Source organism: Colius striatus, chromosome 5 (assembly GCF_028858725.1).
Source record: "Colius striatus isolate bColStr4 chromosome 5, bColStr4.1.hap1, whole genome shotgun sequence".
In the NCBI taxonomy this organism is placed as follows: domain Eukaryota; kingdom Metazoa; phylum Chordata; class Aves; order Coliiformes; family Coliidae; genus Colius; species Colius striatus.
The window spans coordinates 19,620,435-19,645,169 of record NC_084763.1 but is presented as its reverse complement, the minus strand read 5'-3'; the positions used below and the strand labels follow the sequence as shown (position 1 = coordinate 19,645,169).

The window sequence follows — 24,735 nt, the reverse complement described above, 5'->3', positions numbered from 1 at the left end:
TTCTTGGAATGCTTTTATCACTTGAACACGTTTATGCTATTCCTCTTTTAAAACACCCGTGTATTGCATTAACAGCATCTGTGTCCCCAAGTTGTCTCTCAAATGTAAAGTCTTTAGGACGGGTGCCAGTATTTTGTTCTCTGACAGCACAAGGGTCTCTCAGCTGTTAAAACTGTACTAATGATAGATTATCTTGTCTGTGCCTTGGTCCAGATACACACTTTTTCTGTTCATCACATTTTTCTCTGTTTTTAAGAAACATTTATTGCATTTAAGTACACAGGATTTAAGACATGGTATACACCATTTGAAAGAAATATTAAAGACTGCCACTGCCCTAGTGGCATGTCCTGCTGACATGCTTTCCACTCCTTGGAAATGTCTATACCTTCTTCTTCATTGATAAGAGATGATCTAACTCATACTGAATTCTCTGCTGAGTAAACAAACAAGTAACAATAGCACACATGTTCAAGTCCTAATTTGCAATAATATGGTCATGTAGAATCCTATTTAACTTTCATAGCTTTGGAAAAGAACAGTTAGACATAAAAAACAGCTACAGGGGTGTCATTTTACATGAGTATAATCTGGGATACTTACTGTAGATTAAAAATACCAAAGTGTGGGATTGTGAGTTTACCGGACAAGACATATAGTTGCATGATAGAACACAGCCTATCTACATGTAGTCTGAAAAGTATGCCTAAAGTATCTGTCCTTACAGCCAAAGTGAAGGTGTAAAACATCTTTATGACTAAAATATACCTTGGCAGGGAAAAGAGTCAATTTGTAAAGCTATCATCGATGTTTAACAACTTTATGTCAGGAAATACATTTGCATGGGTGGAAATACTATTTTTATAGGCACCCCTTGAACTGGAAAATCAAGAATTAGTGGAATTTGGTTGGCTAGATTTTTTACTTTTTAAATCTTTTTTACTACCATAAAGTGAGCTTGTCTTTGGAATGGTCAGGCTTTCTGTTTTTTTATCCTGAGTGATTACAAGTATCACATAATAAATGGTAAATGCAGATGAAAAAAGGGTGTTAAATAATATAACTAGTAAACAAATTTCCCACATGTTGAGAATGGCATAGTCCATTATGTGACTGCCAACATAACTCCTCACGATATTTCATTCTCCCAATATTTCTCAAGTTTAAGCCTTTTAATAATTCCAAATTTTGTTGGTTTTTTTTTTTTTTTAAAAAGGCAGCTTTCACAGAAAGGGAAACCAATTCCATATTTTATGTTTTCTCTTTAACACATAGCTTAACCACCAGGAATCATTTATCAAAGGTTTTAAAGAGTCAACTTATACTGTCAATTGCACAGTCTCCATTATTTAATGCAATAACATGCTGGCATCACACCTAAAAAATCCAGCATATTCCAGCAACAAAACATACAAGCAATATATAGCATAAGGTAGCTCTTTAGTCATTATCCAGATGTTCACACATGTGTGAGTAGTTCCTCACTAGTCCTCCACACAGTCTCTGCCCTTTATCCCCCAGTGACAGAGGATGCAAAGAAGGCCGAAGTACTGAATGCCTTCTTTGCTTCAGTATTTACAGTTAAGGCTGGCCTTCAGGAAACCCAGTCCAGCAAGGATAGTAGGATGGCCTGGACAGCAGAGGACTTGCCCTTGGTGAATGACGAAGAGGTTTAAGACTTGTTGGCCAAGCTTAACACTCATAAATCTATGGGACCTGATGAGATACATCTGAGAGTGTGGAGGGAGATGGCTGATGTGATTGCTAAGCCACTCTCCATCATTTTTGAACAATCATGGAGGACAGGAGAAGTGCCTGAGGACTGGAAAAAGGCCAATGTCACGCCAGTCTTCAAAAAGGATGACCCAGGAAACTACAGTCAGCCTCACCTCCACTGTCTCCCATAACATCCTCATCAGAAAGCTCAAGCAGTGTGGGATGGATGAGTGGATGGTGAGGTGGATCAAGAGCTGGCTGAACGACAGAGCCCAGAGGGTGGTGATCAATGGCACAGAATTGAGTTGGTGGTCTGTGGCCAGTGGAGTTCCATAGTGATTGGTTCTAGGGCCAATCTTGTTCAACATCTTCATCAATGACCTGGATGAGAGGACAGACTGCAGCCTCAGCAAGTTTGCCGATGGGAACTGGGAGGACTGGCTGATTGTCTAAAAGGCTGTGCTGCCATGCAATGGGATCTCGACCAGCTTGAGAGTCGGGCAAAGAGGAATCTCATGAGAGGAGAGTACAGACTGGATACTGACCCACTGGAGAGAAGCTCTGCAGAGAGAGATCTGGAAGTCCTGGTTAACCCATAAACTAACCATGAGACAGCAATGCGCCCTCGCAGTCAAGAAGGACAATGGTATCCTGGGATGCATCAAGAAGATTGTGACCAGCAGGTCGAGGGAGTTTCTTCTCCCCCTCTACTCTGCCCTGGTGAGGCCTCATCTGGAGTCCTGTGTTCAGTTTGGGGCTCCCCAGCTCAAACAGGACAGAGAACTTCTGGAGAGAGTCCAGCACAGGGCCACCAAGATGATCAAGGGACTGGAACATCTTCCTTATGAGGAAAGGCTGCAGGAACTGGAGCTGTTTAGTCTGGAGAAGAGGAGACTGCACAGGGATCTCATAAATACTTAAAAATATTTAATGGTGGATATCTGGAGGTTACGGTATCCCTTTTGTTGATAGTATCCAGCAACATGACAAGGGGTAATGGGATAAAGCTGGAACACAAAAATTTCCATTTAAACTGAAGAAAAAACTATTTTACTGTGAGGGTGATGGAGCACTGGAACAGGCTGTCCAAGGAGGGTGTGGAGTCTCCTTCTCTGGAGGTCCTCAAAACCTGCCTGGTTGTGTTCCTGTGTGACCTGATCTAGATGAACTTGCTTTCACAGGAGGGTTGGACTGAATGGTCTCTAAAGGTCCCTTCCAATCCCTACCTTTCTACGATTCTATGAATATATATTGCTGCTTTAAGTCTTCTTCAGCTTGTATATTCTCTGGTCTTTTTCATAATCTTCAGTGCATAGCATTGCAGATTCCTGATAACATTTTTTTTTTTCTGGAGCTGCTAAGGGTATGCAGAATCACTGAACAAAAGACCTGATGGATGCACTGTGACTGACACGTGATTCACCATTTAACCACTGCTGTACATGTCATATTGCAATATGAACATGACCCTATCCTCAGCATATTTAAAATCAAATAATAATCTTCAGCAGGGATCTTTAAAATACTGTAGTAAAAGCTTTTGTTCCAGATGATCACAAGTGCAGAGACTTAGTAAATGAACTTACTTCTAGATATGAAAGAATAATTAATTCATTACATACATTAGTAAAATTGCTTCCTCAGAACTCCATATTGCTATCAGAATAGTTAACTTTTAGAGAGATCATTAACAAATGTACAAACACACACAGAAAAGTACATTCTGATGTTATTATGGCTTTCAGAAATCATTTTGCTGTTAAAGGTTCTATGAGGGAAGCTGTTTATGGATTTTTAACTTGTCATATATAACAGAAAATGTCATCCTTTTGACTACTCATTTTTTTTTTCTTTTTTTTTTTTTTCTTTCCTCTCATTGTGCATACAAGCTTTATTCTACAATGGTTCATTTACATCAAGGATGCTGTTCTTCTACCAGTCACAGCAATGCTGACCTGTAACAACTGCATTTGAATTGAACTCGATGTCTTGGAATGTCACCAGTTGAATAGAGCTTTTGCCAGCAACTGAATATGCCTCTCAGTCTTTTGTAAAACTGACATATTTGGGCTGTTTGTCAGTTAACACCAATAAGTGTCTTTCAGAATGTCATTAAGGTCACTTGGACTAGAATGCATACATGTACATATGTACATACATATACACACACTCTATGAAATTAATCCAGGAAGTCAAAAGGTATAAAGACAAGGAAACTCCTTCATAGGCCATTGCTTTTATGTGCAATGAGATTTCTGATGTTTTCTTACTTAAGATGATATAAAACATTATTTATTCTACTGACATTTGATACATGACAATTCATATATCTTGTTAGGGATCTAATTCAGAGCCTGATGGAAAGACTCAGACTGGTTTTAAGTCACCTTGGAAAATCCTTCAAACTAACACAGAATACGATAAAAGCTTTCAAATAATAAATTTTAAAGCTTAAAAAGATCTCTCTTTTTTTCAGTTATTTTCTCCAATCACTAGATCATTGACTGTTGACTTTACCAATAGTCACATAGATTTTTAGTCACAGAGTAATTTTTACTCACACAATGTATTAAAGGACATTATTTCAGTCTGAAAACTCACTTAAGCAGAATAATTGGCACCAATAGCACTTACCTGCCTGTGTGGAATAGAGGTTATACAGCTGGTTTCCATCTCAAAACCATGCAATAGCCATTTAAAAAAAAATAATGCAACATTCAGAATTTATGAAAATTAGTTTTTTACTAACAATGCTTTCTGTAAGAGGCTTCTAGACACAAGTATCAAAATGTGATACATTATTTCTTGTCAAAAGAAACATGCCATATGTAGAGAGATACAGCATATAGACTAGGAGGCTTAGGTCAGTTGATGTGTAATAGTTAAGCAACTATAAAAATTAATGAAGTCATGAGTACTTCATTCTATCCTAAAAAAATGACAAGCCTCTTTTAACCAAGAGAAAATGGTTAGATGACTATTATGTTCTCACCAGCCTACTGAAAGGACTATAAGAAAACAATATCACACAGAAAGATGGATCGAGCATGAATCAATGTGGCAAACACATAACCAAACAGACATGGAATTAAACAAGAAAAAAAACCAAACAAAAAACCAACAAAACCCCAAACAAACAAAACCAACAAAGATTGTCGCTTAACCTGTTTTGTCAGAGCTGGTATTGATGGTATTGGTAGTGATGGAAGTGAAGGTAGTCTTTGCGCTGTCCTTGGTAACAGATTTCTGCTTATTTTTCATGGCTTCCAGTGCTTTGAGCTTCTTGGCATGTTTAGTGCCTTTGTAGTGGGCCGCAGCCTGGCTCTACAAAGGAGAACAAAATGAACCATGCAATCAGGCTCATTTCTAAACTGGCATTCTCTCTGTATTAGTACAAATACAGACTACCTTTCAATAACGGGTACCATTTACATCATCTAAGTAGTAACCAAACACAAAGTTATAGTTAGAATGATGCTTGGAAAACAATGGAAGAAAATAAATGTGGCATATTACTGTATAACAGCATATGAATTTTAAACCAAAGTAAGGTTGTTTTAGTCTACCATGCTACCATTAATTTTTCTATCCATACTTTTTTTGCTTTCATATTAAAAAAAAATTAAAATTCTCAGGCAACGGGGAGAAAGGCACTTTCCAAGTTTGTATTTCAAAGCAGAGATTTTGACAAAAGGTTCCTTCAAAGAACAGTTTACTATTAACACTGGTATCTGGAACTTCTCAGCAAAGATTGACAACAAAAGAAACAACTAAAAAAAAACCCTGACCAAAACCAAAGCCCAAACAAAAGGGAGAAAACCACAAAACGCTCTCTTCAAAGCCCATCATCAAAGATTTAACTAAATGTGAGGCAGACATGAAATTAGCTGACTGGCTTTCCTAAACAAAATTTTTAAAAGGATTATTTTTTGTCCACCTGCTACAAAAGCTAGTGTTTGAAATTCCAAGCCAAGGGCATCCTTTCAAAGGAGAAAACTCATACAAATCCTGTCACAGCCCCAAACATATTTTGGCTTCTTGATGTCATTAAGCTAAAATAGATTTGTATGTCCATTGCTATTAAGATTTATTTATTACACTGATCTTTATTATTATAAGAATTAATACCAAGTTTTCTTCATTTACTTTGTGTTGTAAATATATTTTAAGAATAACATTTGAAGTATAAATTAAAACTTTATATAAAACCCACTGGAACTGGTACAAACATTCAGGGTGTATTTATTCTCTAATTATTTAAACTCATAAAGTATTCTTCCAAGTTATAAGTTATTTTCAAAAAATTCTTATCTTTTTATTGCTGAAATTCCAATTTTATTGAAAGGAATTCCTTTCTTACTTGAAAGAGATTTTTTTAAAGACATTGGATGAAGTATCAAAATTCAGATACTACGAACTGAACAAGTGAAAGCAACTAGGCTGAGTCTGCCCAAACACCTATTTTTATTCTGAAATGATATAACAGTAGATACTTAGAACATAAAAGAAAGGTAAATGCTTTCTGTTATGGACTCAGAAGAAGGAAAAAAAACATATAAGTAATTTAGTGACTACAAACTCAAAGGGGAAAAAAGGATAAAATAACAGTCACTCGACTCATGAAGCCTCTTGTGCAGGTGGAACAATTCTGCATTATCTGGCATCTTTTATTCATTAGACTTAGTATTTAATGTTATTTAATGTGCTGAATTTTGGGGAGATGGGAAGTTCTAGGGAATGTCACAATAAAAGTATACATTAATTAATTGAGAGATTTATGACCCTCAGCTGTCATGAAAATCTATTATTTCTTCCAGACACCTCAGATTTGAGAAGCTCAAGATGAGTAGGAAAGGAGAGACTTTTTTTAAACCATTATATATGTATGTGTATACATGCATAGATACACACATAAGTATATGCTCTTTTATGTTGAGATGCATCATTCAGTTTGGTTGAAAAGCTAGTTTCTCTGTATCTAAAATAATGAGAATTTTTGATTAGGTACCCTTATTGAAAGAACACTGGACAGTGAAGTTATTAACTAGAAACAACTTGAACAAAAACAGCACAATCATGCACCTTTTACAATTCCAAACACATAACACTGAGACATATTGTAAGCCAAATACAAACAGTCAAGAGATGTTGATTATTGTTAAACTGAAAGACCAGTGTCAAATTAAGACGATGCATTAAAAATGACATGATACACTACATCCTCATGTCATTATCATGTCAACTATTTTTGCAGTTTCTAGTCAAATTTAATTATCAGTCATCTCCAGATTCTGACTGAATTTGTTTCCCTAGCTAATGGTTTCATTTTTCAAAGAACAGGTAGTCAGAAATGGTCCTTAATACTGAATTATGAATGTTGATATTAGTTTGATATGCTGCTCATCTTTCTTCACAGAATTGTTGAAAGAGCACCCCAGGTTTATGTCTCCTGCATCCATAATTCTCCACCTACAGCTCCATGAATCTCATCTCAAGCAAAGTATTGAATGCATAAAGAATATACAATGAGGGCCTATGTAGAAATTGGTGGCCTTTTCAATATTCTGAAATATATAAATGAAATTTATATATTTCCAAGTAGAAACACATTGCTCAAATTTACTAGGATGATGGCTGCTATGCAGAGTTGTCTATTATTCACTTCCTACAGAGCACTGCCAGTTTATCCAGCCTCTACTTAAAGAAGATCTTTATGACTTTTTTTATTTCAAAGTTTAAATCTCCATCCTCTGTGGGAAGATGAAGGTATCTGAGCTTGTTTCAGTATAACTGTAGCTGGTGTGTTAATGGTAGTTTATGTGAGAGCAGAAAAATTGCTCCTAAGCATTTAACCAGCTCCAAATTACCTTATGCTTAACTTTTAGAAATGAATTGGAACCATCAAAAAAAAAAAAAAAAGATCTGTCATTAGCTTTCCTTGCAAGAGTAAGATGGTAAGATGTAGGAAATGGAAAAATATCCATAAATATCTTCTTCAGCACAGCAACCTAAAATATCATACCACATCGAACCATTTCTTGTGACTGTAAGAGCCCTAAAATAATCCTCACTACTTAAATAGCATTTAGTTGTAGCTTATAAAACTCATTACATAAATGGTATTAACTTGTAGGTTAAATACAAAAATAACATCGATCATAAAATGCAATTATTCCCAACCTTCCTGCAGAACTGTGAGAGAACAGAAAAGACAAGTTAGTCCTACATTTTGCTTAACTGAGTGAAGAGACTTGTAGCCCTTTCAGAAAGGTGAGAAGAGATTTCTTTCTGGAATATATGAGTCCAACAGTTGCAAAACCCAAGAAGATAACATATACATGTTTAGATATTACCTTACCCAGTTGTGCTAAAAGTTATGCTTAGAGGTTACAGGTGAAATATCTACAGAAGTCAACGGGTATCAAGGGAGGATTTCCCTTTCCATGTTTTATAAAGGAGTACTGAATTTTATAATTGCTCATCTTGATGGAAGACCTTTGAGAAACAACTGTTTGATCTAACAATTGAATGTTCTTTCAAATGAAAGAGATTCAGGATAATCATGAAGGAAAAATTCCCTATTACTGCAGAACACTTGGTAATCATAGTCAATCAGCTATCCTAAAAACTCTCTAAAATTAAATTCTGTGGGTTTTTTACGGTTATAAAAGAATGGATTAGAATAATAGCTTAAGAAATAGTTTACTTTCTTCTTTCATTATAATTTTCAAAGTTGCTTCTCATAGAAAATTTTCCATGTTTCATACACAGAGTTAATCTTAGCACTGTGAAGACAAGTCACTGTCAGCTGATGTGTGACCACATCAGTGACGAAGCATGAGAAATTTGTCAAATACTGCTAGTGAAACAGGACAGTGAACTTTAAGAAACTAAATCCATTCTTGAAAAATACGTCTAAGAAGAAAACAGTAGATTATTACTTGGTATCTGAAGTCAAAAACAAGAAAACAAGCCCTTTTGAGGGCTCTGATCCTGCAAATTACATGTAGATAAACTTTAGTCTACAGAAACTTGCTTCAAGGAAATTTCAAGGTGTCTAAATAGCAAATCACTTTTCAAAGTTATTTCAAAAGGAGTCCTGCCTGTTTGAGCAATACAAGTCATTAAGCATCTCTTTTGCAAAACAAGTAATTTCCTCTGGTTCCATAAGTCTGTCTTGAGACATTTCTAATCCTTATATTTAAAAAATTGTTAGAATATAAAAAAAAAAATTGTCTATATAAACATGTTGCACATTCATATATACATGTTATAAACACAAAGGTCTACACATGCTAAAAAAGAATAAAAATTTCTATATGCAGTTACGAGCAGTTAGAACAGCCGTAGTGTCAAAATTCAGCTTCATTTTTTTTGCTTAAGTGAAATATTGTACCATAGTTACCATAAGGATATTGTATTATCAAGCAAATGGCAAAATGTGAAATATGATGAGAAATACAAAATATTTTAAATGTTTCAGATAGTATTATCTTACAATTACAGTCATCACATCTACATGGAAGCTTTCAAATAAGTTTGTCTATCTGACTAAGCGTATCATATGTCTTCTTATTTCTGTTCTTTAGCCATTAGTTCAACAAAAACATTGTGCTTAATTTTGTGCGTTGAGGAAAAATCAGGGTCTCCTCCTATTCTCAGAGAGTTTTCAACTTTGCAATACTGAATCTTCTATGCTTTGATTATCTCTCCTAGTCCACTTCATATTACCAATCTCCTTATAGATTGTCTTACTGCCTCAGTCATTCCTCCTAGGCAATACTTTTATCATAAAAATCAGCTAAAAGAAAATAACTTTTCTTTAAAAGTATAGTGAATATGTTCCACTGTTTCTTCTTCACAAAAATTTAATCAGACTATCCTGCATTATCTTTCTTATTTTGCAATGCATCTTGAAAGATGTCTATTGTGGAGAGTGCCCTGCTCCACCCTGTCATCTGACCAATTAGTAGCAAGGCTGCAGTCAGTCTGCACCCTTAGAAAGCCCCAAACAAGGTTTGAGAGTGCTGACAAGTCATTTTTGTCTATCTGAGATCTCAGTAGATCATGTCTTTCTTTATAACAGCTACTGAATACTACCATCACCTCTGCTGTTATTCCCAATATAACAGTAGCAATTATGGCTAATACATCAGCAACTGATGTCAGGATCTTACAGTGCAAAAAAGTCTAAAAGCAAAAAATTAGTTTCCCGGTTCAAACTAATACTGAGAGTGAGCTGGAAAGCAAAATACACAAATGTGTAAGCCAAGAGGGCTTCCACCAATGACTGAAGTAAGGGAAATTGTTGAGATGCCTGTGCTACACATTGTCTTAATCTCTGAGTACAGAATATTTTCCCAATGTTGGACTGTCAATAAGTATCTCAAATATAATTTTACAGATGTTCTAACCACACAAGAAAGTGATAAAAATCAAAAGACCTTTTTATTTTTAGAACAAGTGTATTTTTTTCCTGGTGACTCTAAAGCTTGGCCAGTCAATGATGACATTTGTATACTACTAGGTATGTGCTATTTACATACCTGAGCTGATCTTTACAAAACTTCTCCAAATAGTAAACTAGAGAATTTTACAGAGAGAAAGTCTAACAGCCTTCAGATGCCCAACACTGGCTTCTGCCTAGGGCAGGCCTTTACCATGAGACACAGCTGATAAAACAGGAAAAAGATTGCACAGGTTTTTTTTGCACTGAGATGTATCTACGCTGTTTAGTAGGTAGGTTTTTATTTGAGACTATAATTTCTTACAAGGCCTGTTTCATTTGCCCAATGAAGAAATTCAGGACTACTCACAAGTTCTACCCTTACTTTTTAAAAGATAGACGGACTCCATGGAGTCCAGCAGAGCTTCACAGATTCAGAGTACAAGAGACAAAGTACCTGTGCAAACCTTTCCAGAATAGATTAAGTGAAGACATATAATATAATCTTTAAAGGTGATGTCAACACAATGACATGTTTCATTTTGAACTAGTAGGCTGATTTCTGCCTGATACATACAAACTCAATCTGCAGTCAATTATAGTGCAGATAAATGTTGCCTGTCATCATTTCTTCCTTCTGCTAAGTTTACCTTTATCTTCTGAATTGTGTCATTTCAATTTTTGAGCACTCTATCACCAATACCACTCTGTAATACAGAGCCAGAGATCTAATTACATTATGCACTCAGCTATAAATACAATACAAAGCACCAAGGACACGTGTAAAATGGCTTCTTTCAGATACTCACTGAGAAAAGGTTTTTACCCCTTAAACCTTAAACTGATCAATTTGTCCATCCTTAGAGCCAAACATATAGTAACAGAGCAAGTACCAAAAAGGACTTCTCTATAGAAAAGAAAACATTTCTCTATTGTTATAGCAATAACAATAAATTAAGTGAATAAGAATAGATTAAGTGTCTCAGTATGTTAATTCACAGGTATTTAATTTCCTCTTTCCACAGAAAGAAAAACTTTTTGTTCCCTCTTCTCCTTCATAAAGCATTTATTCAATACACTCATGAATGTACCCTGAGACTCAAGGATCAGAGCAAAAGGGTACTTTCCGAGTTCACTAGCTTCTTTTGTATGAACAAAGCTGTTCCATCCCTCTTGGATTCCTTCCAGGGCCATTTGTATAGTGGTGAGAGACTGCACCCAGCAAGAGTCTGCATCCCATTCAAGAGACTGGCATCGACTCCATTCTTACAGTAAAAATCATCCATCCTATAGTAAAATCAAATACTTTTATTATGGAAAATAGAAACTATTTTATCTTGGTCAGATGCAGCTGTTGCAGATACACAGCAGGTCAAAATTTCCTACTTAAATATTGCTTGTCCTGTAATGCAGTATCTGCTCATATTGTCTGCCATGAAGTGTGGCATTACTTGAAACTGTATAAGCAAGATACAAAAAACTGCCTATGTATAACACGCTTCACATCATACTCGAGTGGGCTTATACAACATCAAAGTATAGTAACTGAAGGGAAGACAGCTCAAGAAATCAATCTCTTCCTACACCTGGCATTTTTCTTTAAGGACATCAATACTTCAAGGAAGTACAGCAAAGGTGCATTGCACATTGAAAGTCAATAAACAGACGATTTGCTTTAACAATAAAAAGGAAAAATAGATGGTAAGACAAATTAGTTTTAAACTCATTCAGACAAAGTAATCAAGTTCTGGTCTCTGGAAGTTTTTGCATATTGACTTGTATAGTAATGGTTGCTTTCTGGGGAGCTTTTTTTATGAGGTGATGAAACATGCTCTTTTGAAAATTGATATAATCAATGAAATGAACTTTTAATGTATTAATCTATATAATGGCAGTATTGTATCTTTTCCCCATGGTAAATCGTATTGTAGTTTGAGTTTCAAGAGAATACGTATTTTGTGAAGTTTTGTATTTAAATTAACTCAGATTAATTTCAGAATGAGATAGAAGGTTAATTTATACAAATTGCTATATGCTAAGTATATGATGAAATAAACCATGTATTAATTCAGCTCAGTAAATATAACACACATGCTTGCAGATTTTAATTTGGAATTGATATATTTGGAACTGAGAACTTGCGTAAACAATATATGCAATAATAATTTCATAGAAATTTACCTCAGCCTTCCTTCACTAGCAGCAGACCCACCCATACATCTTTTATTTATTGTTTTAATTAATGCATTTGAATATGTCAATAATGCCAATTATTAATGTGGAAGCTGACATAAATCTATTTATGAAACAACAAGAAAAATAAACTCAATATGTTTGTGACTTAATAATTTGTTTAATAATGTAATTTTAATTGAATTTCAGGTTATACACAATGTTCCCTTTAAAACAACCGATGTTGTTGAATTCAAAATAATTGCTTTCAATAGTGCTGAAAAGCTCAGTCTTTCTGGGGTTATCTGAAAAGAAATGACAACGGTGGATTATGTAGACAACATCTTTTTGAATCTCAGTTTGTTAGAGTCCACAACAGCTAATGGGAGTCCAAGGTGTAGGCATACACTTACCTGCCCAGAGTCTCAACTCAGTTAGAAACTTTACACTGCCTGAGAATAAAATACTTGATTCCCTCTGCATCCAGCTTGTGAAATAATAACTAATGAAAGTTGAATGGGTGAGGTTAGCTCAGCTCATCTATTGCCAAAGAAACAATTTTTTTTTAAATAATAGCAATCTCATTGAATTCAGAGTTTTGGATTTTTTTAATTCAATGAAAGCATCAAGAAAAAATAGTGATGGAACACAAGATACTACAAGAACATTTTACAGAAAACAAGATAAGGTTAAAAAGTACATATTTAAATTCCTATTAATTCAGTACAGTTTGAACTTTATATTTTAAATTACAATCAAGTTAATGCAACTTGTATACACAAAACTGCAAAAAAAATACTACACAGAGGTATTTTCACTGTGCTCTTAAGCACAGTCTTAACACTTTTGATCAACCTCTACCCTGAAGCAGAAATTCAAAATACACAAATATGCAACATAAATGCTCAGTTTCCCTGGTTCCAGCTCTGTTTTATGTGGCCTTGGCTATAGTTAGGTTCTCAGGTTAAAGTCTCCAGCCTTCTTTTTGATGGCTGTAAGTATACAAAAAATATTATGTGAACTTTTCTACTATGAAAAGTTTTCACAGCTGCACAGACTGACAATTTAAGGCTAGGGCTAAGACAAAAGAGTTCACAGATTCTTTCATTCTCCTCATATTCCAAAAGGAATTCAAGACTTCCAGATGCAGAAACATCCATGGAGAGGCAATGTGTTTTCTTGGAACAAAAGAACTCACAGCCCAGTAGTTCCTATTTCAGTTAGATAAATTTTGTATCTCTAAGACTCCTATGACAGTGGTTTGCTTAAAAAAATCCTACTGTAGATTTACCCACAGGATTTATCTGTTTTGAAGGAAATATATGTTACATGAAGGAAAAAATGAAGTAAACTTTCCTACCTAGAAAAAAAAAGGATTACATTTTATATAATTGTATATAATGAACTAATAGAAAATAAGTGCCTAAGTGTTGATTAAAAAAAAGGTAGTTGCATACCATAGGAATAAATTTCCATTAAAAACTAGTTTTATCAGAACGATAAGCCAAGAAGAAAATATTTTGAGGAAAAAAAAATCAAAATATGGATGTAACAAAGTTTGTGAGGCAAAGGAAAACCTGAATATCAGTCAGTTTATAATATGGTTATATTTATTCCTTTACAGAATTTTGTTCCCTTTGCCTTGCTTTCAGTCATTCTTGGATGGCTCTGAATATGTTCTGTGAAGTCCACAAGATGTTGTGTATAGCTACAAGGTTTGCCAGCATGCAGGTTCTAGCAACTATTTTAGGGTCAGAGTCTTAGTACTTTGAATATCTCTTGAGATTTATCCAGTGCACACAGAACTACTTGCAATGCAACTTAGTTATTAAATTGTTCTTAAAGTAATACATAGATGTGGATACCTTAAGTCATTCCAAAAGTTATGTGGACTGAAAAATGGGATTTATTTACTAACACAAGTAGGTTGTACTATCATCAACATGGAACAGGAAATATCTTACAGTATAAAGCTGGCAAGTCATCACATTTCACTCCTTTAAGCTGTTAGGTTCTACTTATGAAGCTATGGTTAGGGATACAAAGCAGTACACAAAACTTAATGAGAATATTCATTATATTCTTTGTACACTGCAATTATATTTTGACTCCTTCCTACAAATCTTCATTCCTCCTAATGCACATTAAAAGCTGAAAATCTATTTTTTTCCATTGACCAAAACTCACTTGCTGAGGCTACAAGAGACCAGCTGCAATTCCACAGACCTTACTGGATAAAGAGTATCCCCTTTGAAATCAACAGGACATTTTAAATGCTGAGGTGTTATAGGTCCAGTGTGTAAGAGATGCTCTATATTTCAGGTTCAGTCACACTGGCTTTTACATTTCTCGTATCCTTTAGTCAGGCAGAGGTTATCAGGTTCAAAATTGGAACAGCTATATGATATTGCACGATGTGTGATATAAAAGAGATTAAACTAGACAACTATAAGAGCCCTTTCTCATTTTAAAACCCAGGGCATCATTTCATGTTTCAGATTTTTGGGAGTAGAAACATTGAAAAAGTGAAATGTCCAAATGGTACTGAAATTTAATGCTGAGACTCCAAACTCTTTGGAAGAGGCAAATCCTTTTATATCTATTAATAATATTTATTAACATATTTATGCTTATTTATTACCTTTATTAGTTTTATGCTGTTCTTCCTTTTGTTATTTCTCAGTATTGATTCCCATCACTCTATGGTAACAGTAACTCAAATGAAAGGGAAAAAAAACCCCAAACTTCTAATGTTTCAGAATAAAGAATTGCAAAGATCTGATATATGAAATCAGTACTATTAGGATAGTAACAGTTTTCCATCCATGTACACCAAATGTTGGAATACTCCTGAAGTGATTAAGAAGCACTATAGTTTAATAAGAGAAGGTTAATTTAACCTTGTAGGCATAACTAAGATTTGAAGAAATGCTGACTTAATTCGCACAACATGTGGGAAATGAATGTTTCCTTTTTATAAAATTTTAGCCATGGACACTTAATGACATCACTAACCAAGAAGAGATTACACTATCAGAACTCTTGAAGTATACTGTTCTTAAACAACCGACTGAAGCCCTTTTCAAAATTTTGTTTTGAGATGTGAGTTCAGAACAAAGCCTTCCTTTTCTAGACTTCTGAAGAGAAAGAAAATGTCAAGGGGGAAACACTACAAGTTTATACATAGGATTTGTGGTAAATAGGATCTCCTGAACAAGTCTTCACATGGAAAATGCAAATACAGCACAGTGACACTTAATAGGGCTAAAGAAAACCTAACATATCTAAACCAGCACCTATAAAACAACTTCTGGAAAATTGGTTTCTGCAAAAAGTACTAGTGATTTATGAATCCTCTTTGAATAAAATGAAAATAAGAATCTTCAACTTCCCCTTCAATGATGAACTGAAATTGTGAGTAGCTTTTAGTTTGCACCTGGTACATCTCACTGCTATGATAATTCCTAGCATGCTTCAATATACTTTGGAGCACCCCAAACTTACATAATGGAGAATATCCTACTGAAAAATTCTAACTAAATGAAGACAGAACTCTCACTAAGGAAATACAGTAGATTTCTAAGATGATTCTGTACATTTGGGCCGTATGGCCAGTTTGACATTGATATGGGCTCACTGAATGAGCTTCAACCACCACTAAGTACAAGTGAAGCAGTGATATGGGACAACTACAGCTTTTACATTCATATCCTTATGACTCTGAACTGAATCCTAAAAAAAACCTGTCTTTAATATATTATGCTTAATACTACCATTAAATTGCATAAACCAGTAAGTACTTTTTCCCTTGAGTACGCATTAAAAATTTACTTTGCAGACAAGTGCACAAATATGATTAGCTTTTGCAAATTGCTCCTTATTCTGTTACTGGTAAGTAATTTTTATATTATTGCAGTGTAAACAGATGCTATTTTCCACTACATATTCAGCAGTAATGAGCTAATTCAGTGTGTTAAAAACAACAAAAGATCTTCAAGAATGAGCTGTTTGCTACAACAACCCAAGCTCCATTGAAATCTATGTTCAAATCACTCATGATAGGAAGTTTGTAAATTATTCTAGAAGCCCACTTGCAAAAGAAGAGCTTTCCTCAGTTCATTTATTCAAATCCTGAATGTGTTCTGCTACCTTCCTAACACGGATATTATTGATCAACTTCTTGCATTTTGATTTGGAAGTTATTTTTTTAGCATAGCAAATATACTTCATTACTTTTCTTATAGAGAAAGATGACATTTTGGCAGGAGCTTTACAATTGTTTCAATACTCACTTCTATGAATCCATTATACACCAAAATAATGAACTGGTTTTATTGTCCCTTGGAAACTGCAAGGGCCTTCTTGCTGAGAGAAAGAGAAAAAAGAAGATGGCAAGCACGTTAAGTTTAGATTGTGTGGGTGAAATCCTGGCACTGAAGTCAACAGAGACATTGATGTTTACTTCACCCTGGACTGGGGATTGAAAGCAAGTGCAGTGCTCCACTTGGACCCAGTGGAAAGAATTTAAGATGGATGGACAGTCCCTGACTGAGCAAACAAAACAAAATGTACAGCATCACAAAAACACTACAACTGAGCACAAAAAGCCATGCTTCCATCACAAAAATGTGTTATATGCAACTTGGAATATGTTACTTGTCTACTCTCACTATAGCGTTTGTTTGGGTAACAGCATTATCTTGGTTGTATGTAACTCTGCTGCTAATGGTATGTCGTATATATGTACACTCTACAAAATATTGACAAAATGAAAACTGAGAAGACCCAGAACAATTTAAATCAAATGGAAATACTTGGTTTGTTTCTCTGCTCTTTCTTTACTAGTTTCTGCTTAACACTGCTAGAGACAATCACACTATTTCAGTGGTCTGCACAGAAATTTTTTCCTGTTTATTTTTTATTACAGCAAACTTGTTTGTGAAAGGGATGTGAGTGTGTGTCTACGTACACCACAGGCAACCTGCCATCTCAACAGATATATTATATTGGATGGAAAGGTTTTCAGTGTTGAGTACGCTTGATATATATATCCAGCAAACATTCAGCTATAAAGCCAACAAAGACTCACATTTTTGACAGAGAGATATAATCTGTTGTCCTGCCTTTTTTATTAGGTTGCAAATAATATGTGTTGAAGTTTATGGACACATATGAAGCCATAGCATATATCAGAAACACTACATAATGATATCTACGGAATAAAACATCAGAAGGAGGCAGGTAATCCTTAGAACTCTCAGTCTTGACTGAGTCTTTGTGACTATCTTCCTATTCTAATTTTCTGTTTTTTATCTTGGAGCCAAATTACATCTGAGTCTATTCCATAATAAAAATACAATCAACATGTAATAAAAATAAATAGAACGACTCAATTATCTCCCAATTACAGTGCCTTACACTATAAATTGTGTAATGAATGACACATATTTACCAAGTAATAATAATTTGAACTGTACAGTGCTGTGACTGTACCCCAAAAAAGAGGTGAGAGTAGGATCTCAGGTACTATCCAGAACTCTATTGATGATGCTGAACTTTGAGAAGTCACACTCTCCAAATGAGATCCCAAAGGCCATTGAGACAGATTCAGAATGTCATGTGTATCGTGTAACATCTGACAACTCGCAGGACTATTGCAGTCATTTACAGAGAAATACAACAGTCAGGCCAAGCTAAGGACAACTAGCTCTAGTATCTAGAGTCCTACCAAGTCCAGACGTGATTTAACTTCTAATTTTTTGCCAATACTTTTTCTTATAGAGAATTAAGGCTGTATTCCTTAATTCAGTCCTTCTTCAGTTTCACCTTACAAATACAGTTTTAGCTTCAATGTTTTTGGCCTTCAGTCTCCCAAAAAAATTATTTTATTGTATTCCAAATACAAACCAGATTTTACTTCCAACTGAGAGTTTTAAGATGTATTAGCACCTTTAGGTGTACACGTGGTACATCTAACAGGTTTCTTCAGGCAGATAGTTGGCCAGGAATAAAATTAATAGAATCATAGAATGGTAGGGGTTGGAAGGGACCTTTTGAGATCATCAGTCTAAGCCAAAGGGTTTATTACTCCAAATATGGTAGGAGGACAAACAGTTGTATTCTAAAGATGGATTAAATCTATAGCTGAACTGTTTTATCATACAGTTGCAAACATGTCTTTAAGTCAGTCAAATAGAAGTCTATGATATCTGCAGGTTCAGGAATATAGGTCTGAAACCCCCTGATGATTTAAAGGACGAAGTCTCTAACTTCTTTATCTGATCAGACAGACCACATGATAGACTCTGGTGGTCTTTTGGCTGCACAGCATATTACTACAGGAGCCAGCAACAGATTTTGTTGCCTATATGAATCTTTGCTCCACATGGCTGTACAGTCCCCACTCTTTATATTTAAATCACTCTAAAAAAGAATGGAGTCTCCCACTCTTCAGTAAACAAACAGAAATGAAATTATCTTATCACATAAAATTGGCAGCTTTAATAAATAGGCCTTGACATGTACTTATTTACAGTGAAAGAATTTCAGAAAATTATTCAAGATTTGATGTTACTGATAACAACATCATGCTTCTGATTTATCTTTTCTACAGTTGATAAAAGAGAATTATGACAATTATGCCTCTCCCTCGCCAAAGAGCCTCAAGGGCCAACTCACGTTTATCAGTCTGAAAATACACCTTTGGCCACACCAGGACAGCTTGCAATGAAACACTAAAGGCCCTCACCTTGTCTTAAATGCAACACGTTTCTACAAACAGCATACTGAAATGTGATAGCCTCTGGTAATCCAAGTAACCTCCTGGCTTCTTAGCCACAGTTTGAACACCACAGCTGGTAGCTTTTTATGACTGTCAAGACTTGAATTAAAATTCATAGTCCAATTACTGTAAGTGGCTAATACCTCTTCACTGTGAATAAACCTCTTCCTACTCTAGTACCTGCTTCATGTCAGAAGCAATCATCATAAATTACTAAACTGATATCACGAGTTTAGTGGTGGGTGTCAAGAGCATCACATTGAGGGGAAAAGTAAATAAATTTTTTTTACCTTCATTTTTCCATTCAGGGAATATAGAAATCAATATCTATTTGTTGCAAGTGAGATAATATGTAATTATCTCCGAGAGATAATATGTAATTCCTGTTACTTTTTAAGATCCAGATTTAAAGTAGCTACTCATTTAAACTATTCTAGAAGAACTTCTACCATTATTCCTTACTGCAAATACCAGAAAAGAACTAGTTGATAAGCTATATAACAGTTAAGATGGATGAAGTAATAAGGGGGAAAAATACATTAAGGCTGATTTAGGATCTGAATCCTAAATAATCACAAATGAAGAATGTATGGATGACAAATCTCTCGGTTTAAAAAAAAAAAAAAAACTTGCACTGGTCAGATAAATGTATTTCAGGATTCTATCTTCAAACTTTCGTACTCTCGGCACATGGATATACTCTCTTTGGGATGACTTTTTGTACGCTTTCAACCAGTATCCTTATGATCATTCAGCATAAATAGCTCCTGGATAGCTCTAATTTATCTCCTAGTGTTTACTCTGTCGCCTTAAATTTTCCATTTCTCAAATCATCTCTTTTTTGTCACTGTATCCCAAATTTTAATCACGAACTATGTCATATTCAGAGTCTCTTTTCTTTTGACATAATGATCTCTACTCTGCCTCATCACAGCTATTATTCAATATTGTTTATTTCTTTCTTCTCTTACATACCTCCTGCTCATTCTCACATGCCTTATGAGAAACACATCTACTCTGACCATTTTGTTCCATAAACTACAAATTATTCTTATTTACCCACAGACATTTTTTTACAGGCTTGACTTCAACTATTCTAACATGTTATCTACTAATTTGAACCATATTCCTACTGGTTGTCATACCCTCTCATTCAAGAAAACATTTCACAATGTCTTTTTTCCATTAATTCATTTTACAATCCCTTGCTTCTCTCACTATGTTATATTCTTCTTTCATTTCTGATTTATTATAAAATAAAGTCTCTAGAGAAAAGATCTCACACATCTGTAAAGCACTGTATAAGCACTATATACTGCACAGATATTTAGCTGTAGGCTCCTTGTATAAATGAACCCTAGTATCCTCCAGATTCAACACAACCTCCACTGTTTTTGAGATCATTATTGCAGAATAATTCAGACCATACCAATAACAGGTTTCCAGAAAAATGATTTATAGCTTATCTTGTGATTAATGGTTGTTTATCAATATATCAATGGACAGGACAAAAATGCTAAGCCCATTTTCTCTTGGGACTTTGCCTTTGGTTCTGACTGAAGTAATGTGGACTGATGTCTGCAACTAAACAAACAAACAATCAGAACAGTTCATCCTCAAAAAGGTTATAAGTAATACAAAAATCAGTTCATAAGAGTCATCAGGGCAAACAACCTACTATTTCTTAGTGCTAACTTCAAAAAGACCTATTTGTTCTTGATTAATTGCATACATTTTTTACGGGATTTGAAGAGAGAATAAATCAATTCAAAGTTGCTTTCATAGTTTAGGCAAGATCCTCTTCAACACGGAAACTTGGTTTTGATCATTAGGCTGCCAAGTGCTGGCAATTCAAAGGCTGTCCAGGACTTGTAAAATTCACACAAAATTCAGCTTAACACCACCAGAAGCTATACTTCTTTTCCACCTCTAAATAGCAGACATAGTCACACATGCTAGTGAAAACTGCATTGGTTTTCTTTTGTGATATGAGTCCAAGAAATTTTCTATCTCATTTTATTAGCCTAGACAGTGTTGTAACAAATTTCTCTCAAGTGTGAAATGCACATCTTCCTCTTCATAGGAATTCTTCTTCCTGTACAATTCCTTCCACTAGTGCAGAACATGCGTAATAAAATAAATAGGTCCTTCCTGGAAGGTTGACTGTACTTGTGTCTTCGGTTGAAACATGTCTTAACTATTTAATCCTTGCTGGGGCAAATGCAATCAAACCTACAAGAAGGAAAAAGCTAAGTGTTGACCAACCCAATCTATTCTAGCTAAGAGTCTGTATCAGCATCCTTTGTTTCTCCTCACTATTGGGACACTCATCATGATCCTTGCTGCTGAATGTCGTTGCATCTGCTCCTTTCCTATCTTGAATTACTGTTCTCTCCTTATTTCTTATTACTGTTATTTCTGTTTTGGTGAGATCATCACCTCCAACATCACTAATTTTCTCTGCACCTCATGCCTCATTGGCTTGTCTTGCTAGTAAGGCCTTTCTCTCCAATTAAGATATTGGGCTCTGTCTCTAGAAGAATAAACAAAATGATACTGTATCATTTTTAATGCATTTTGTTTAACATTCTTCCATTCTGTAACTACATGATGTACATTTTCTTAGTTCCTCTGTGAAGGAAGTTTCACTCTTATGGCCTTTTTAAGCACTAAAAAGATCCAAATTAGTCATGTAAAATAATTTTGGAAAGTAAAATTTTAGCCACTGGAAATTATATACAATATGATACTGTTAAATGCAGTAAAAATCTTCATTTCTCCAGTGTCTAAGGTGCTAATTATTCCTATATACTCTGCTTTCTGACATCTTCAGATATTGTTACTCGCTCACTGTTTACCTTATAAATTGACTTTATTATAACTGTTTATCACTACGTAAGAATCTGGTATGAAAATCATGTTGGAGAAAAAATTGACAAACAGTGACAGGTACCTTGTAATAGGCTATTTGACTATAATTGTATTAGAGAAGAACCATCAGATATTTGTGTTCGATAACATAAGAAACTTTTCTTATTCTTCATTACAGTAAGTGGTGAGACTCTTTGGAAAAGTAAATGTATCCTGTAAAATAAAAATTATCCAATATACTCACATTAATTGCTAAACCATAAAAATAAACAGGTTGTCACTTTGGAAGAACAACTTCTATATAGGTGATGAAATTCTGTATTTGGCAAACACGGTATTCAAGCAGATAGAACATAAGATGGGAGCCTGTTTGAGTGATTGTTTCAATTCCAATTTAGTGCTCTTATCATTAATTTTAAAGGAAACAAAACCAAAGCATCTGAGCAAATATCCTATGGTTTTTAAATTACTGTATATATAATTGTCCTATTATATTATGACATTGGACATATTTTGTATTGCTGTATAGACTGAGGTGAGAGATAATACTGAAGTGCCTTCATCTAATGAAAACATAATACTATCTATTTAGTGGAATGGCTCACTGCAAAAAAAGCAATATATTGCTATCCTGAAAATAGTCAGCAGGAAAAGAAGAATGAGTTACTGCTAATTAAACCTTTTATGTAAAAATATGATTGCTCATCAATGTACTGTCACATTCTACTTTATTTTTCATTTGCCCTTCATCCTGCAATCTTGAAGTATCAGGTTTACAGTTGTCTTATATTTTGTGGGCTTCTTTGGTATTGTGAAAAGACAGATGTGTGACAATGATAATTTAAAACAATACCTAAAAAAAAAGTGTCTGTGGGAAGAAAAACAACTGTACAATTAAACTACATCTAGTTATTCTGATAGTTGATTAAAAACAACATTTTTACTTAAGCTGAATTTTCGTCATTCTGGCAGTTGAAAAATACTTTTATTGCAAGGAAGGAAAAATGCTTGGCTTTAGACATATAGAATACCCCATAAACCATATTTCCCTTACAGAAAGGAAAAATGCCTTTCATTTTTAATGATTTTGATGCTATGAAGTTTGCTACACTGCCACTTCATATAATTGAATACTAAAGATAAATATTACCCTAGATAAGTAACTTATTAAAAGCCAACAAAATAGCTTTTCCAAAAATTCTGGGTAGTGTACACTAATTTTTTTCTAGTGTAGTACTACATAACCATTTAATTTTTAATTTATGTAGTGATAATTATAGAAATATTTGTACAACAAAGTGGAAAATGTGTAATGTTAGTTGAAACAGAAAAGCATTCTTCTTCTAATCATGTAGAGAAAGACCAACTTATTATTTTTGTCAAAGAAATAATAAAATCAAAGCAAGCACTGACAATTGCAACAAGGCTCTAAATGTAAATTAAAATACTTCAGACAAAAGGCTTGAAGGCAAGTGATTCTTCCATAGAGGGATGATTTTCACTTGTCTCCAGGTGTAACATTATGTGCACTGATGGGCTGATCAACAGAACAGAACTTCTCCCCAGCTGTAATCAGGAGTGATTGACAGTTGGGACAAAAAAGTTGATTATCATGACAAGTCCACTGATGCAGAGAAAATAGGCTATGCTGGAGAAAGGTTAAAACCTGCTCAGAGATTACCTTCTAAAAACTCCTTTCTAAAGAATAAAAAAGAACTATTTATGTCTATCCAAAAAGGGCTAACATAAATTAATTCATCTACTATGCATATGTATTTACATTTTTACACCACAACGCAATGAAACGTATATAAAAATTCTTTGATTTTTAAAACCACTGTTCAATATCAACTCATCAAACAATTATATATAAGAAAGTACCTGTATGGCCTACAAGGAGAACATTGCCTTGGTTTGAATACATGCTTTGCATTCATAACCAATCTTTTAAAGGCGATGGGGGAGCTAGGTGTAAGTGCCATTTTGGACTTATTACTCAAAAGATGTTAGTCCCCTTTGGCCATTTTAAACCTTTAAAGACTTAATTTTCAACTGAGATTAAAAAAAAATGCACAAGTAGAGCCAATATGCCCTCAAGGGTACAGCTCAAATACATACTTTTTCATTCAAATATAGAGCTTTTAAAAGCAGATATTGGGTTGCACTTCCACTCCTTCAGAGGATCAAACTCCCAGCTGTTATACGTGATGTGAGTAAGTACACAGAATAGCAATGTCTCCAGAGGTGATAAAAGAACCAAGCAGCTGAAAAAGTCAGGCCTGGAGGTTCTGAAGTGGAATTTGTTTACATCAGGGGCAGTTATATTTAACAATAATTCTCACAAAAGGAAATATTATATTTGCTACAAAACGTGGCTGCACAGATAAAGTGGAGAGGAATGCATGACAGGTACCCAGGAAGTGCAATTTTACTGACTATAAAAGGGAAAAGAAAAAATACCCAGAGACCGTGTAAGATGACTTTTAAAGGTTTTATGACTGTTGGAATACAGTATAATCAGCCAAGTAAAAGTGCAACTTCACTTTTAATGTATTTTTAGATGAAATTAAGATCTTTTTTTAGAATAATCAACATCAAAATGAGTTAAATTATATTAAATCTATTAAAAGTAAATAAATCAAATATAATTAAAGTAAATGAAATATATTTTTTCTTTATATAATATGGCATTATTTTATTATATTATTAATATTATATCTAAATAGTTTTAGCTCATTTTGATGGAGAT

General features: G+C 34.5%; 1 protein-coding gene across 1 annotated transcript in view; it reads right to left on the bottom strand.

Moving 5' to 3' along the window:
- The window catches only part of ZNF385D (zinc finger protein 385D), a 161,536-nt gene that overhangs the window by 62,760 nt on the left and 74,041 nt on the right, over positions 1 to 24,735 (bottom strand). The window contains exon 4 of the mRNA XM_061997187.1: positions 4,881 to 5,040. Coding sequence (XP_061853171.1) covers positions 4,881 to 5,040 — 160 coding nt within the window. The remainder of the gene's footprint in view (positions 1 to 4,880; positions 5,041 to 24,735) is intronic.